General features: G+C 54.9%; 5 protein-coding genes across 5 annotated transcripts; 4 read left to right on the forward strand and 1 right to left on the reverse strand.

Annotated features, from left to right (window-relative positions):
- Positions 1–56: 56 nt before the first annotated feature.
- Positions 57–1,023, forward strand: B0H18DRAFT_970515 (uncharacterized protein). Its single transcript, XM_048043718.1, has 2 exons — positions 57–752; positions 825–1,023. Exon 1 carries the CDS (start codon positions 173–175, stop codon positions 713–715), a length of 543 nt encoding a protein of 180 aa, XP_047900511.1. The 5' UTR covers positions 57–172; the 3' UTR covers positions 716–752; positions 825–1,023.
- A 147-nt stretch (positions 1,024–1,170) lies between these two features.
- B0H18DRAFT_867077 (uncharacterized protein) lies at positions 1,171–2,980 on the forward strand (the record flags this gene model as incomplete). Its single annotated transcript, XM_048039833.1, has 6 exons — positions 1,171–1,337; positions 1,405–1,522; positions 1,575–1,655; positions 1,715–2,288; positions 2,340–2,679; positions 2,737–2,980. The coding sequence occupies 6 exons, from the start codon at positions 1,171–1,173 to the stop codon at positions 2,978–2,980; spliced, it is 1,524 nt and encodes a 507-aa protein (XP_047900512.1).
- A 951-nt stretch (positions 2,981–3,931) lies between these two features.
- On the forward strand, positions 3,932–6,751 carry B0H18DRAFT_970531 (major facilitator superfamily domain-containing protein). Its single transcript, XM_048043719.1, has 16 exons — positions 3,932–4,253; positions 4,316–4,352; positions 4,408–4,554; positions 4,620–4,682; positions 4,737–4,923; positions 4,977–5,009; positions 5,060–5,085; positions 5,118–5,188; positions 5,237–5,301; positions 5,353–5,481; positions 5,527–5,603; positions 5,657–5,738; positions 5,802–5,900; positions 5,955–6,148; positions 6,203–6,349; positions 6,411–6,751. The coding sequence occupies exons 1-16, from the start codon at positions 4,018–4,020 to the stop codon at positions 6,627–6,629; spliced, it is 1,812 nt and encodes a 603-aa protein (XP_047900513.1). The 5' UTR covers positions 3,932–4,017; the 3' UTR covers positions 6,630–6,751.
- Positions 6,752–8,580: 1,829 nt separating this feature from the next.
- On the forward strand, positions 8,581–10,740 carry B0H18DRAFT_970538 (kinase-like protein). The gene is made up of 3 exons (XM_048043720.1): positions 8,581–9,179; positions 9,228–9,945; positions 10,001–10,740. The coding sequence occupies exons 1-3, from the start codon at positions 8,989–8,991 to the stop codon at positions 10,424–10,426; spliced, it is 1,335 nt and encodes a 444-aa protein (XP_047900514.1). The 5' UTR covers positions 8,581–8,988; the 3' UTR covers positions 10,427–10,740.
- Positions 10,741–11,257: 517 nt separating this feature from the next.
- Positions 11,258–13,743, reverse strand: B0H18DRAFT_867471 (uncharacterized protein; the record flags this gene model as incomplete). The annotated part of the gene is made up of 4 exons (XM_048039864.1): positions 11,258–11,572; positions 11,630–12,109; positions 12,166–12,186; positions 12,250–13,743. The coding sequence occupies 4 exons, from the start codon at positions 13,741–13,743 to the stop codon at positions 11,258–11,260; spliced, it is 2,310 nt and encodes a 769-aa protein (XP_047900515.1).
- Positions 13,744–15,794: the final 2,051 nt, after the last annotated feature.

Here is a 15,794-nt window from a genome sequence, read left to right on the forward strand (position 1 = left end):
CACGCCTTTGATCGCTATCACCATCTGTAGATCTCAGCCTCCTCGAGCGCCCGCATCCACAACGGCACCATCGAGAGCAGCCGCCTGTGACCTTGCCAGTTGCAGCCACCGCACACGCCTTGCGCGGTACCTCCATCCTCCGGGTGCTCCTGCTTCCGCGCACCGTCATGCGATGAAGTCTCTCTCGCCCCCTCCCCACTGGCCCGACGGTGTTCTCTATATCGCAGAGTCGCAGTACCACTCGTCCGTTCCGGCCGACCTGCGTCTGGAGCTATGTCGCAAAGGAACAAGTCCATCGGGGAAGCAGTCTTCCCAGCGGCTCACTGTCATCCGGAGAATCACTGAAACATCACATCCGGCCTGCGGACAACTTGGCCTCTTTGCGGCCAAGAAGATCTCTCCGCACACCCACATCGTCGATTACATTGGGGAGGTCCACTGCGATGACAGACCTGAATCAGACTATGACCTGTCGCTGTATCGTCCATCTTCCGGGCTCAACGTGGGCGTTGATGCTCGGCGCATGGGAAATGAAGCGCGGTTTATCAACGACTACCGGGGTATCAAGTCCAAGCCGAACGCCTTGTTCGAAGAGCGTCGAGCTGAAGGTGGCGAGCTGAGAATGAGCGTATGGACCAGCGGCGACCCTCTCAGGAAAGGGGAGGAGATTCTTGTCTCGTATGGTAAAGGATGGTGGCAAGCACGCTCTGGATAATCTAGTGCCTAAGACTGCTGACTCGAGAACAACAAAGGTGCGCAAGCAATGGACGTCCAAAACGCAGCACGGACGTGTGGTGTTGTATTCTAACGTTATTGAGCTACAGCGCTTGGAGACCATCGTCTGACTCTGTGTCCAAGAAGGCATACCGTCTCGGTTCTTCACGGGGTACGGTGTGTGCTGTGTGGTGTATGGGACCAATCATGTACTCGTATTCAGTGCCATTTGCTTGCTGTGCGCCGGTCACTAGTTCTGAAATATGACGAGGTACACCGTATGTATGTTTTTGTCGAAGACAACTCGACAAACCCGCAGAGAAGCGTCTGGAAGCATTCACGTGCCCGTGGGAGTAGCGACATAAATTTGAGTGACCGTGTCTGACGTGCGCAACAACTGATCCGGATTCTGCCTCTAAGTGCTCTGCTATTAGTTAGACATCTCATCCCACCTCCATGCCCCCTCGCTTGTCTCCTGCTAGAGTCCAGTCATTTGTCTCCATATACTCCTGCTCGTATTCACAGTCTGCCGCCAGTAGCAGTCGTTTATATTCGACATGTCTGGACACGCATAGACAGCACTCGCACCGGCACTCGAAGCGGATCTCCTTGCACACGCATCTGTCCTCGAACCGCCTCGGTAAACAGGTACGCCCAGTATGAGTAGTATTCGTATGTCCGTATTGACAGGGCAGCGCAGCGTGCCTTCCATGCTTCCTCAGCACGCTTGGCACCGAAGGATCCGTACCAAGTGCTCGGGGTGAACAAGGACGCCAGTCCCGCGGAGATCAAGAAGATTTACTTCTCGGTCAGTGCTTATTCTCGCTTGCACTCTTCTCTCCTCAACGCAAGGCCCATAGCTTGCCCGCAAGTACCATCCTGATACGAATCCCGACAAGAACGCTCAAGAGAAGTTTGTCGAGATTCAGGAAGCTTATGATGTACGCTGTCCCTGTTCCTGACCTCCTAGTAATGTCTTCAACCTGCTCGTATTTCGTAGATCCTGAAGGACGATAAAAAACGGGCGGCCTTCGACAAGTATGGCGCAGCTTCACAGCAGCCTGGTTTTGACCCGGATGCATTTGCCAACGGGACTGGGGGCTTCCAGGATTTCTCTGGGTTTGGTGGTTTTGGTGGGTTCTCGTCTACGGGGCGGGGACGTGGGGGACTGGGGGACCTATTTGAGCAGATGTTCAATGCTTCCGGAGGCCCCTTCCCCGGCGGACGGGCGGCCGCCCATGATCTTCAAGGGAATGATATAACGGCATCGGTTGGCGTGACGTTCATGGAGGCCTGCAAGGGCGCGACCCGCCACGTAGAGATCACGCCAGTCGCCAACTGCTCTTCTTGCCACGGAACAGGCCTCAAGCCTGGCGCGAAGCGGTCAGCATGTCCAACATGTGGTGGCACGGGCGAACGGTCTTATGTGGTCAGCAATGGTTTCCATATGTCGACGACGTGTAACCACTGTCATGGGACCGGAACGACGGTCCCGCGGGGTAGCCAGTGCGGCACGTGTGCTGGCGTCGGCCAGGTCAAGACGAAGAAGACTATTAAGGTGGATGTGCCTGCGGGTAAGTTCCCTCGTTACTCATGTCATGCTCCTCACTGACAATTCCGGTTAGGTGTGGACGACGGTATGACTATCCGAGTTCCGAACGCGGGCGACGCGCCGGTGTCGGGGAAGGGTCGTGCCGGCGATCTACTCGTCAGGGTGCGCGTCTCGCCTTCGAAGGTCTTCCAGCGCCAGGGCGCAGATCTGCACCATGAAGCTCGCATTCCTTTACACACAGCTCTTCTGGGTGGAAGGGTCCGCGTTCCCACCTTAGATGGAGATGTCGACGTGCGGATTCCTTCTGGAACACAATACGGAGAAGAGATGGTCTTGAAGGGGCGTGGCGTGTCTTCCGTCTTTAGCGGTACAAAAGGGGACCTTTTCGTCAGATTCGCCATTCAGCTTCCTCGGTAAGCCCGGTCCAGCTGCTCGTTACGCGCGCGCTAATTAATAATTCATTATGCAAGGTCGCTCACTCCGCGGCAGCGAGAAATCCTCCAATCGTATGCCGATGAAGTGGAAGGTCGGTCAAACACTTCGAAGCCACCACCGCATGCTTCTGCTTCCACGGAGCCGACATCAGCATCAAGTGACACAAAGTCGAACGAGTCGACTTCGTCAGAAAATGGTACGGGTTTTCCTCCTTCTACATCCCCAGGCAGCTGGGCGTCTCGTGCATGGCATCGGATCAAGGAGCTCATCGGTTTTTGATTTGTTTGCGCCTTGCTCTATGCATGTCAAATGCATTGAACGATCCGCGATGATTAGCTTCGGAGGACAGCGACAAGACTGCGGAGGACGACCAAGAAGGCCAGCAGCGGAAGAGAGCTACTGCATGATTCGAGACCTCCGATATGCTTTAGAAGATCCGATCCGCACCCCGCACCGGTACAAACATGCTCTATACTAGATACTGCACTTGCTGAGAAATGCAAGTGTCATAATAATCAATTGCGTATCAAGCATTCTGATCACTCCGTCATAGCGAAGTCGAATTACCCGCAGTCGTAAAACCCTATTAAGAGAACGCAATCGCCTGCCACCCCACGACTATCGGCATTCCGTTAGCACTTACGTAGTTTGGTGGTCATAACAGGAAATGGAACAAGTCAGAAGTTGTGCCTCAACTTTCACCGAGGATGCAATCACGTTGAGGCGGAGACATGTGGACTCGCGGATTAGGGTTGCTGGAAGAATTGGGGCTTATCTGCCTTCAGACCCGTCGCGGCTCGCCTGTCCATGGCAAGCGTTTGGCCTGGGGAAGCGTGCCGCCCACGGGAGCTTGAATCTTCAGGGCCGTTGGAGCCAAGGGTCCGCGTCGCCGGTGACAGAAACCGCAACCCACATGCCCAACGAATCTGCTGCTACACGACTTCTCAGATCTTCGCAGTCCAGGCCTCCTGTATCTCCGACAATGAGGGCGCGAAGGCTAACAGAGATCGTTTGTCACTCTACAGAGCCAGTTCATTACATCGTCTATCGGGATCTTGAGCTCGCAATAGGCTCCTATCCAATGCAACGAAGAATGATCGTCATTTCATACCTCGTCTACCTGCACTCATGACGTTTCTTCCTAGAACGCGAAGAGCTCTTCTGCGGGGTTCAGCTCCACCGCCCGTATAAAATGTCGTGGCCTAGCTCCTGGTAAGTGGTCCGAATTATCGACTGCAGAGCAACTGTGCTCTCCCTCTGTCAAGGCATAGCCGATCAACCTCTCTACCTCGCTAACGATTACAACGACTCTCTGTATGGCACTACAGGCAGACGAACGTAGTTTGTCTGAGAAGACCTTAGTCTCTGTCTCGGATTCAGATTCGGTGAAACACGCGACATTCATCGAGAACCACAGAGCCTCTCATGAATCGCTAGGTGCCCAAGTGTTTACCTCTGATATCAAAACACAGGGTGAATCAACCATTGCATGCCAAAGGCCGGAGGATGGGTGTAAGCTCACTACATCGAGACTTTTCTTTGCGCACGCTGGGTGAGTGTGCCATTTCCTGATGTTTATCTTCTGTTTGGCTTATGAACCATCGCCGTTGACAGCGCCGCGATGGCACTATTTCTGGCAACCACAGACGCGGTATGCAGACGTTGTTCTCAGTAAACGAAATCTCTGACCTTTCGTTTTTGGCTAGACCATCGTGTCCACCATTCTGCCTACCATTACCACCCAACTAAGCGCCTCGTCGTCGCAATACACTTGGGTCACCGTCACCTATATGCTCACGCAGACCGCATTCCAACCACTGTACGGAAAAGTTTCGGACCTTGTCGGTCGTATGGTCTGTCAAATCATCGAATGATACCTTAAGCGCTCTTAACCTCACTCTTCTCTTTGTTTTGTTAGACGGTGCTTTACAGCAGCATCATCATTTTCGCTGTAGGGAATGCATTGTGTGCTGCCGCCCAAGTGAGTTCTCCCGTGTAGTGACCGGCTTTCTCTCGCTCACGGACATCCTTGCAGAATATCCAATGGCTGATTATAGCCCGAGCTGTAGCTGGCGTTGGTGGGGGCGGTATTGTGAGCCTTGTCTGGATAATTACCGCCGAAATCGTCGAAGCCGAAAGCCAAGCCAAATGGTCGCAGGCGCTCAGTGTCACCTGGGCCTGCTCGGCCATCGCTGGCCCAGTCCTGGGGGGTATCTTCAGCGGTAAGTCTAACACTTGCCCAGATGATGGGTTGACGTACTGACAATCGACGCAGAGGACTCTGGTATCCTGAGTTGGCGGTGGGCATGTGAGATCTCTTCGTCCATGCACGTGATCATGCAGCTCACGGGCGTGCAGTCTTGCTTAATCTCCCCATCTGCGCCGTCTCGTCTTTGGCATTGTGGCGCTCCTTGAGCGGCATAACCTCGGGCGATCGACCGATGTGACTTGGGGGCTGTTATGGAAGACGTTCGATTTTCTTGGCTTGTGAGTAACCTGCCGTACTATGTCCTATCATTACCTCATCTGCCTCAGGTTTCTCTTCATGGCTGCGAGTAGCTGTATCGTGATTGGTCTGAATATATCCGCATCTGCAGGGTGTAAGTCAACCAAAGGCTCATGTGTTCGTTCTTTTGTTAATGTCCTCCCAGGGGCATCGCCGTCCACTATTTGTCTAATAGTCGTGGGGCTTGTGATATTGGTCTGTGGCGGGATGTACGAAGTTCGAACTAGACGAGATGCTCTATTTCCCTCGGCCGTATTTACGGATCTGACAATCGGTACGTGCTTGAATGGTAGCCAGACATCGACTGATCAGAGTTCAGTATCGACACTGGTCGTAGTCTTTTTACATAATTTCGCATTTAATGCGGGCACGTTCTACTTGGCACTTTTCTTCCAGGTCAGTCAAGAGTTTTCGTTGTGTTGTAGCTTCTAAATGACGAGTGCGGACAGGCGGTTGATGGTCTGTCACCCCTTCAAGCCGGTATCAAGATGCTTCCTTATTCCCTCGGCTCCTCGTTGGCCTCTATGCCAGGCAAGTCGGTTGTGTGCGTTCTACTTCTATCTTTTTTCGACGGCTAGCTTCGCCTCATTACAGCCGCATGGTTCATTGGATACTGGCAGAAACGACGCCAAGACCTCATCGCTCAGAAACTGGTAATCTCCGCTGGCCTCGCGATAGCCACAATAGGCTTCGGTATGTGAGAAAGCCCACGATATGCCGTTTCCTCACATACTCACGGATAGATAGGCCTCATGATACAACTGACCGAACATACTGGCGTGGTCACGCGGGCCGTGTATGTCATGACGGCCGGTATAGGCATTGGCTTTTTATTCCACGCCCCATACCAAGTCTTCATCCGGGCATTGCGGCGAACGGACACTGCGTCTGGCACCAGTGCATTCTTCTTGGTGCGTTTCACAGGCGCAACCGTAGGATTGGTACGCCTTCTGCATCATTACTTTGGCGTTGCATTGACATTTTACTCACCAAAGACACTGGCCGGCGCTATTTTCGACAGTCGATTGGCCGAGACCCTCCCCCCTGGCCTCCATGCTTCCACGATTTTGCGGCTGGTTCGCTCGTTGCAACTCACGAGTCTGAAGTCGCAAGTAGTCCATTCGCTTTCTCTGTCAATACAGGCATGTGGGCGTCGCACGTATGCTTCTCAGAGAACACGAACTCACGAGTTCGAGGGCACAGGCAATATGGGTGGTTTGCTGTCCTTGCCTAGGTGTTGCTTTGCTAGTATGTGCCCCCCTGCCCTCCTGCCTCAACTCTCACTGTTCTGGACAGTTATCGTTATGTCTTCGCAATCCGCCGTCTGTCGCTTCAGAGGAGAGTCGCCAGGGGCCACAAGGTGGTACTGCAGACACGGACAAAACAGACTTGGACTTGGAGCGCAGCGAGATGGTTGTTTGATCTGTAAATCTTTTTCATCCCTCGGACACCATTCAAAACGTTGTTGGACCGTTTTTGCCGTAGCGGTAGCTGATACGTGTTCAAGTTGTAGTTTATGGGATAATGATATGACAGCTTGTCAAGACACGCACGATGAGGGTCCTCTGTAGCAGCTATACACGATGAATCCTTATTCGCTTCGGACTCTTACAAAGTGATCGTGTACTCAGTACCTGCCGTTGACCGCATGGTAGTGAGTGTGGATACGGACGTAAGTGACCTCCACCGGTTGACGACAAGATAACCGGCTTTCTCAGTAAGCAAGTACGCCATTGGCCCATCGTGATGCAAGCCGATGCTGCGTCGATTTCAATCGGAGTCAATCATACGATGGCTTCTCGTCGGACCACTGCAGGCAGGTTTAATCTCTTCGCAAGATTGAGGTCAGATTGGCAGTCTACAATAGCACATACCCTCGTGCAACATCGGCTTCTAGAATTGCGAAGAGAAGTTGAGCACATGGACAAATAAACAAATAACAACTGTCGACCCGGGGTCAAACTCTCGGGTGCAGTGGAGCTTCCTCATCGCTTGACGAGGGTGGTCCAGACCAATGCCGCTAACACAATGGCAGATCTGTTGATCTGGGTACGAAGCTTTGGCTCACCAAATGAAATGTGTCGGGCCCGTTCTGACGCTCCACGTAGACTACCCTGACTCGTGGGCCTGCATCGCATACCAGCACATGCTACTAGTAGTTCTGAAGGGATTGGCAGAGGCCTTACTACAGCTAATTCCATATTGCTAGACCCCTCGCCGGAAAGGGCGTACAGGCGGGTTCGTCGGCCTTGGTATTCTTTCTGTCTCCCCGTCGTCATTTTACCATAACGGGCAGTGTCGGGGGCGAACCAGGCCGCGTTCCGAAGCCGAGGTCGACCGGCAGAGCGTGCGGATCACCTGCGAACAAGGCCAGACGAAGGCCCGACGCCCTCCGCCTGTGCACACATTTTCGGGAGGGGGTCTAGCAATATGGAATTAGCTGTAAGAAGGGACATGAAGGAGACTAAGTCAGTGAGCATTGATTCGGCATTACGTTGACGGGACTCGTGCGCACATGTAACCGGCCACTTTGACTAGGATATTTTCGATTAACGCCGGGCTCTGGAGAGGTCGATTGAATGATGTTCGGAGAAGCATAGGCACCTGATGCATAGACGTCGTGATCCGCGATCGACATCGTGCAGTTCTTCACTGGCACAGTCCCACGGAACCGAAACAAGACTTAGCTTCACGAGTGACACTGGAATTGATAGATACAGGAGTACTGATAGCGAGAGTGGTCACGGTGGCGCTGCGACCGTTGGCCAAATCATGTCAGCTCACCTGCTTTGCGGTCAGCTACGCTTGCATGTTTCCGAGTCCGAGTGGTATATTGTCATCTACAGTACGGACTCGATGGAATTTCCACCTTCTTGAGGTCGCTCAGGAAGTGGCGCACAGGGCTACTTGCTGCCCTGGCGGTGATTGTACGCCCTTAGCAAGCCTCCTGGACAGTACAGCTTGCGTGAAAATGCCCGCGAGGAAATGTCGGACGGTCAGGATCAACGGACAGGAAGCAACTTGAAAGCTGCCTTTTGTGGAAGCGCACTCCCTCGAGGCGCGCTCCGTTCCGAGCGCTTCAATACGGGCTACTCGACTGTCAATAAATAATGATGAGGTGATTTACGAGTGCACTTCAGGAAGTGAAATTCATGCTACACGGTATTGAGTACTGTGCTGGGGTTTAACGTTTAACGGCGGCAATGAGTACTTGAGTCATGAAGATGTGACGACGATAAACTTAGCGTTCATATAACTATACTCATTTGACAAGTCGATTAGAGTGGGAGAAAATCAATTTCGGATCATCGTGATCTGGACTCAGATGGCGGATAGGAGGCTGATATGTGGGGAATGCCCATTTGCGGCAAGTGTCGTCTGGATTGATCGCACCTGCGCCACGCCTCTCCTGCACGGCTACTTATCGTGTGACTGCTCTGTCCTATCCTAACGTCCTTGTCTTCCGCCTCCATCCTCCCATTCACCCGAGTCTCGCTTATTGCGTACACAGCTGCATATTTCTGAATGCGCGGGTCTTCGTTGGATCCTGGTCCATCCACTTCATTGCTTCAACGATTGCTGCTCGCGATCAAACTAGCGCCTTCCGCATCCTTCAAACCTCTACCATCTAGCAGGATGTCACCCACCGTAGGACCGGAGATGGCACCAGCCTCTACTTTGGGCCCCTACGGGCGGCCTACTCTACCCATAACACGATCTTCGACATCTTCGCTGCAAAGTGAGGCCGACAATGCGACCTCGGCACATCTCCAGCATATTCATGTCCTCCGTATCTATCCCGTTTGAAGACGGTGACGTCGATGTGGTTAGAGTGGAAGGCTTGCGCCATTCAGACAGGAATTGGAAGCACGGTGAGCACTGTTTCTCTGGCTTGAGCTCGCTCACGTTGGTGTCCGGCCAGCAGTGTACGACAATGGGCACAGGAGGGGGCGTCATCCTGGTTTGCCGTCGGTTGTGACGAGGTTTTCCTAATGCTGATTTTTTGCCTTCGTAATACAGTCGTTACAAGTCGGCTCACTTTGCCGCAGAGTTGCTCCACATACTGCATACCCTCCGCGTACCATCATGGACGAACGTTGAAATAACGCCTGATGGTATAGAGATATTCAAGGTGTCGGGATCAATGACGAATGCGGTATACTTTGTGTCATGTCCCCGGGTCGAGGGCACCCGCATCCTGCTCCTCCGCATCTATGGGCCTTCGTCTGGGGCCCTCATCTCACGGCCCAAAGAGCTGCAGACACTGCATGTACTTTCGTCCAAGTATCATATTGGTCCGCGTGTATATGGCACGTTCGAGAACGGCCGTGTGGAGGAGCACTTTGATGCAACGACACTCACAGCCGAGGACCTGCGAGATCCTCAAATCAGCTCGTGGATTGGAGCTCGCATGGCCGAGCTCCATAACGTTGATGTTCAAGATGTCGAAGAAGCACGGGGCGAGGATAGTCATTGGGATATCGCGGCGATGCAGAACGTTCCGTCGTGGCTAGCGTTTGCGCGCGAGGTGCTAGCACTACCTGGCGTATCAGCAGACGTCCTTCGAACTCTCGACCTGGACACCTTCGAAAGTCAATGGCGTCAATATGCCCACTGGCTGCAGCAGGTGGAGAGCGCTGAAGGTGTCAGCAGACGGGTTTTTGCCCACAACGATACCCAGTATGGAAACATTCTACGACTGAAGACTCTCAAGGATGGGATGCCCGAACATCGGCAGGTAAGACCACCGGGCGACTCGGAAAGGGTAATCTCAGTGCTCACATGTTATGCAGATCATTGTGGTCGACTTCGAATACGCCGCCCCCAACGCCGCGGCGTTCGACATCGCGAACCACTTTCACGAGTGGACGGCCAACTACCATTCGGACAGGCCTCATATACTCAATTCGGCACTGTATCCCTCCCAGGCCGAGCGCCGCAACTTTCATCGTTCCTACATCATACACGCCCTCGCCGCCTCCGACGCGTCCTCGAGGTTGTCAGACGAAGAAGTGAATGAGGAGGCGACTAGACTAGATCGTCAGGTTCGGATATGGAGCCCGGCGTCCCACGCAATGTGGGCTGTGTGGGGCGTGGTCCAGGCTCGCGAGATGGTAGAGGGCAAGGATGGCGAACCAGAGTTCGATTATCTGGGTTATGCGGCATGTCGGATGGAGAGTTTCCGTAGGGAAGTCCGTGCGCTTGGTCTGTCGATATAACGTGAATAAGTTTGGGTACGCCTGGATACGCTTTTGTACAGTGCTCTCCCATGTCGATGATGCTGATTCCCTTTTTATCACTGAGGGCGATAGGATATGTAGACATAAGAGTTGCTCATATAAACTATTCAACTTGTCCTCGCCGTCCCTTGGTCGCCGTAGCCGTGGGCCAACGTAGTGTAACAGAGTAGCGGAGTGAATGAAACGAGCCCCATTGTAAGGATAGTCATCACTCCTCAAGCCTCAGGCCTCAGGCCTCAGAGCCTGACGTTTGTGTCCGTCCTTCACCGGCACCGTCGTTTCCTTCACCGTATTCGTGAGATGTAACTGTGTAAGTAGGTCGGGTTCGATACCTGCGCATTGTTCATGTGATATTCAAGATTGCGACCGACACCTTGTACTCGCTGCTTCGCTGTCAACATGAGACAGTCTATTCGGCCATGCACACGAAAGTCAGGCATAACAAGAGCGTGAATGAATTGACGTTATAAGATAAACATGTGCAGGGTACCGACTGGGATGTTAACGAGACTGAGCTATTGACTGAAATAAGTCAAGGTGTTTCGAGACGAGCAGACAGAGCCAAACGATGACGTGAGCATGTAGATCGTAAAAGCGCGTGGCTTCGTAACTGTATGGGGGTAATGGTAGCGGGGGATTGGGAGGGGAGAAATCCGGGGCAAAGGAAGTGTGGCGGCGCGGTTGTCGAAACCAGCGCAGTCACACCGAATGAACAAGGCAAGGTATCGTTCAAAGACGTCCGTGCCGAGATGCAGAAAGAACGACGACGGTCCACATGATCTTACATTGTACGCTTCCAGCCTCCAACGTCTACGTCCAGTTTTGCTCCGCGAGACGAGAACCAGCGGAGTAGTCGGCCCAGGGTGAATTTGCCTTCAATTCACCGCCGGGGATGGACGAGAGAGGGTAGGCTGCGAGGTGATTGGCGCGAGTTGCGCTTCCCCAGTTCCCAGCGCTGCCCGATCGAACATGTCCATTGATCCTGGACGACGGCTTCGGAGCCTCAGGAGAACCCAACTGATTGGATACGTTCGTCGCGGTGGGAGTGGCGCTGAAATCGAGCTGCATATCGCCCCCGTTGAACGAGTTGCGCACATTAGAGTTCGAGTTAGCGTTTTTGTGCCGCTAAACGCAATCAAAGTGTGAGCGACCAATAGAAATCAGATGGGGTAACGCCCATACCTGTGTGCCAACAATGTCGAGCCTGGCGCTGGTATGTCTACCGAAGTCTGGCCCAGCGGTGACAGGACCGGGGGATCTAGCGGTAACCTCTTCGCCAGCAGGCCTCAAGATACCGTTGTGAGCGAACGTCGGGTACGCAGACTTGTTCTGCTTCGAACTGGCTGCAGAGTCCAGAATGCTGGTGTCCACGTGCAACGAGCGAGGCCGCGTTGAATACGTCGCTGACGGAGGCGTCGTATTGCCGCTGCCACCGTTGGAGCCGACAGGGATCTCCTGGGACCGCCGGGCAGTGATGCGCGCAAGCAGAGAGGTAGATTGTTCATTCGGGTCGCTGTTGGTGCTGCCAGACCGGTCACGTCCATGTAGGTTGGAAGGCGGCGGAGCTCCGTCTGCGCCTGGCGGCGCACCAGAAGCAGGAAGCTCCGTGTGTATGAAGCAGCACCTCTTGCCATAGGGGCACGAACCGGACACCCAGAACGTCTGGTCATAATTCAATGAGTTCCGAGTGTACTTCGACGGACTAGAAGTACGCTTACCCTGCATATCTCCGTCTTGTACTGGTTTAGGAACGGGAATATGTCAGTAAGACCCTGGTAGTGGAAAAAGAGAGGGCGACGAACCTTAGGATGACGCTGGACTTTGCGCAGTTCGTCTTCGCCATGCGCGAACTGGCATTTGGCACCGTAGCGGCAGGTACCCTTTTCCTCCCAGCTCCGACACAACTCGGTCTTGTACAATCCTAGCTTGCGATTATTTGCGCTAGGGCCCGTACCTCCTGGACCTACCGCAGACAACCCCTGCGGACTCGCGTTGCCGGGAGCGTTCGGGTTGGCGACGCCAGCATTTTGACCAGGCATAGGCATTCCGTAAGCACCGCCATACTGCGACTGCAGTCGAGCCATCATCTGGGCGGCCATGTCAGGAGAGGCGTAGGCATCCTGAGGAGTGCCGTAGAACTGGCTAGCAAACATCGACAATGCAGCTGGAGGCGGCATAGCCGGAGGGTACATTTGACTCGCGGCGAAGGCCTGGATGTTGCTATTGAGGAGTGCAAGCGCGGCAGGGTCACGGATGGCAGCGGGATCGGACGTAGAATGTTGGTGAGTCGCGCGGAAAGGTCCTTGCTGCTGCAGCCGAGCCATGGCCGGATTGTCAAGAGGTGGAGTCGGGAGCATCATCTCGTACAATTGCTGCTGGTTACCGAGGGGCATGGGCGGCGGCGGGGCAGGATACGCGAAGTTGGTCGGACTGGGCATGACAGGCGGCAGCGTCGGGTTGAACGTACGAGGTGCTTGGCGGTACATATTGTTAGGTCTCCCGGGGACAAACGAAGGCACGCCTCCACCTGGTCCCACAGCAGGTCCTTGCTGCATCGCATTGAATTGACGTTGCTGCGCCTGGTAGTCGATGGACTGATCATCGGGTCGAGATCCTGGCGACGCGAGCTGAGAGAAGTGGGACAGATCCTGAGGGCGAGCGCCGCCAGTGTGCACAGTCAACGACGGGTATGACGGCTGGTCCGCTTGAGTCTGCCTGTCGGGAGTCCCGTTGGACGAGGACCACGACTCCCTGTTCCCTGGGCTGCCACCGGCTTGCTGGAGACGGGTGAGATCCGTGCTGGACAGCCCGCCGCTGTAGGAATGCGGTCTGTTCCTGGACTCGCCCACTGCGCCTACCTTCATGGATGTTATAGGCGCCCCACGGAGCGTCTGGCTGGCGGTCGTATCCGCAGACGATTCGCGCGAGTGGGACAACGCGCTGGCCGTGTGATCTAGGGTGCTGGAAGAACCCGACTCGAGGCTCGTCTCAGAGGACGTCTCCATCGGTGACACCTCGTGAAACTGAGAAAGGCCATTGCCCTTGGAGGGCGGTGGCGTATGCAGCTGAGAATTGGTACTATCGTCGTCTCCCCCGACGCGCATTTTGCCAATTTCCTCGGCTAGCTCCCATCCGGCTGACGCAGAATCTACAAGTTGACCGTTACCATTGAACCTCCAACGGGCACCACCGTTTGTGGGGGAAAGCACGCTCTGGTCCGACAGCTCGGCTGACAAGATGCGCTCCTTCACTTCCCGGCGAGGTGAGCGAAACGACGATGACGTACCTTTCGACATTCTCCCTGCAGGTGCTCTCCGGGGCGCCGACAACATTTGCTTGGGATGAGAGTCGAGCGTAAGGTTGGGTTGAAATTGATGGGGAGGCCCGAGGTCGTCGGAAGTATGAGAGAAGTCGTTGGTCTGACTTTGTGGAGGTTTCGTGACTGTGAAACATGTTAGTGTGCTCGACCGGCAGGAGGAACGCGCCATCGGCGCATGGCGAGAAATGCACAGCTCACCTGCTTACGTTAAGTATAACTTGGCTTGACACGTCTGCTGGAGGACAAGATGCTTGCTGGTGACTATTAGGAATAATCAATTGATGTCGTGGACGGGAAACTGGATTTGGGGTTGCTGAGTCGTGCGCGGTGGAAAAGATGCGGGTAGATGGCCAGCCCTGTCACGCCGCCTTGTACCGCTTTGGGGAGCGATGACGGGAGGAGAGACGGAGGGATCTATGCGAAGAGGGAACAATGGTATAAAAAGATGAAATGCGCGCGCGGGGTCGTGATGGGGCTGTTTGCTGTGCGAAGACGCGTGTTAGATATGGGTGGAGATGGCGGGCGAGCAAGAGGACGAGACGGAAGGGCGGACGATGGCCTCGCTGGGGAGGAGATGGCGAGGAGGAAAGAGAGGGGAGGGCCCTGCGCCTGCCTGACACCGCGAGGAAGGTCAGGGTTTGATCGCAACGTGCCCTTCTCGCGGCGGCGATTGCCAACAAGTATGAATTCGCTCCAGCCCGCCGTCCTCACTCGTCCGTCGTGTATCAGTCGCTTCGATCCTTCACATCGATGCTTCACTGAGCCACCTCTCCATCTCATCCCCACCACCACCGCGCGCCCTCACGCCCAGAGGCGACTCACAGGACAGCCCGCTGCAGCTGCACAGCCGTCCATGTCCAGCGCCTCCGTTTCGCACGCCGCAGCCTCACTGCCAGTTTGAGCGCCGCCCTTGATCTCGTTTAGGTAATCGAAACCGCGCCCCGCACTCACGCCTTTGTTCTCTTCAGTGCAGCACAAGTGCAGCAGGCCTGCTGACCGATGCAGGCGAGACGACGCCGACACCCGTCCCGCCACAGAAAAAGAGGTCCGCGCAGACCCGCATCGTAGCCACGTGGCGTTTGCCTCTCCGAGCGCTCGACGGCGGAACCAATTTCCGCGCAGGTGTCAGTCTCGCCGATCTTCTCACTCGTGTCTGCCATCCGTATGCATCCAGTTCCCGAGTAACATGGCCACCGTTCGAGGAGCGATCTGACATTTCCGCATGAAGAGTACAGAGGCTGCACCGGTCCGGGGCCTGCTAATAGCTCATCGCGCGGAGCATGTGGATGTTCCGCTTCGGAGCCGTGCATGGCGTATTTATCCTGGACGAAGTGTCTGCTCGGCTGTGAGTGCTGCATCTCGTAATAACACGTACTGCTAATCTCCCGCGTCGCCTTACAGCAAGTGGGGTTTAGGTGGGTCTGACCGCCAAGGATGCGCTCGCTCCGATGGGCCTGCAGCATCCCCTCTCCCGCCCGAGAGGTGGCCACCAAGTCGGAAGGCGTCCGACTCGGGAGGCCCTCACGGCACGAGATTTTCCAAAGACAGATTGCGTTCGTTCCTCGAGAACGGCCAGCGCCCATTATTGCTCACGCTTCTCTATTCAAACTTTCGAGTCTGCAGGGAGAGTCCAGCCTGCGAGGATCGGTTGCGGACCCTCGCTCTAAGCCCATTGTGGTCTCCCTCCGTGCAGTCAGCATCTGAAGAGATCTCAGCTCGCTTGGCCGCATCTGAGCAGTCCCTCGTTCCGTTCCGAAGAAAATTCAATTGTCGCCCCCTAGTCCTCCATCGATATCCGCGCGCATGTCTGCCTCATGCCCTGGCCATGCTTCTGCTGCTTCCCGAGTCCACAAATCCCGGACGAAGCGCGGCAGAACAACGAGGTTTTCCGCTCTCCGCAGGCGCACCAGATACGCACGTAACGGTAGAGTGGCTCAATCGCCCGGTTCCTTTGCGTGGTCTGGACAGCCAGACAGCAATTTTATCAGCCTCCGTCGCCTCTGCGTGCTTCGCGAACGCCGTCCGCAG

This window comes from Fomitopsis serialis (genome assembly GCF_022376445.1).
Source record: "Fomitopsis serialis strain Sig1Antser10 chromosome Unknown B0H18scaffold_2, whole genome shotgun sequence".
Taxonomy (NCBI): domain Eukaryota; kingdom Fungi; phylum Basidiomycota; class Agaricomycetes; order Polyporales; family Fomitopsidaceae; genus Fomitopsis; species Fomitopsis serialis.

Excerpts from the sequence above, each read along its gene's own strand:
- B0H18DRAFT_970515 (XM_048043718.1), top strand. The coding sequence starts at position 173 with ATGAAGTCTCTCTCGCCCCCTCCCCACTGGCCCGACGGTGTTCTCTAT.
- B0H18DRAFT_970531 (XM_048043719.1), top strand. The coding sequence starts at position 4,018 with ATGGCACTACAGGCAGACGAACGTAGTTTGTCTGAGAAGACCTTAGTC. Across the intron at positions 5,010-5,059 it reads CCTGAGTTGGCGGTGGGCAT|TCTTGCTTAATCTCCCCATC; the intron begins GTGAGATCTCTT and ends ACGGGCGTGCAG. Across the intron at positions 6,149-6,202 it reads CAGGCGCAACCGTAGGATTG|ACACTGGCCGGCGCTATTTT; the intron begins GTACGCCTTCTG and ends TACTCACCAAAG.
- B0H18DRAFT_970538 (XM_048043720.1), top strand. The coding sequence starts at position 8,989 with ATGTCCTCCGTATCTATCCCGTTTGAAGACGGTGACGTCGATGTGGTT. Across the intron at positions 9,180-9,227 it reads GTCATCCTGGTTTGCCGTCG|TCGTTACAAGTCGGCTCACT; the intron begins GTTGTGACGAGG and ends TTCGTAATACAG. Across the intron at positions 9,946-10,000 it reads GGATGCCCGAACATCGGCAG|ATCATTGTGGTCGACTTCGA; the intron begins GTAAGACCACCG and ends CATGTTATGCAG.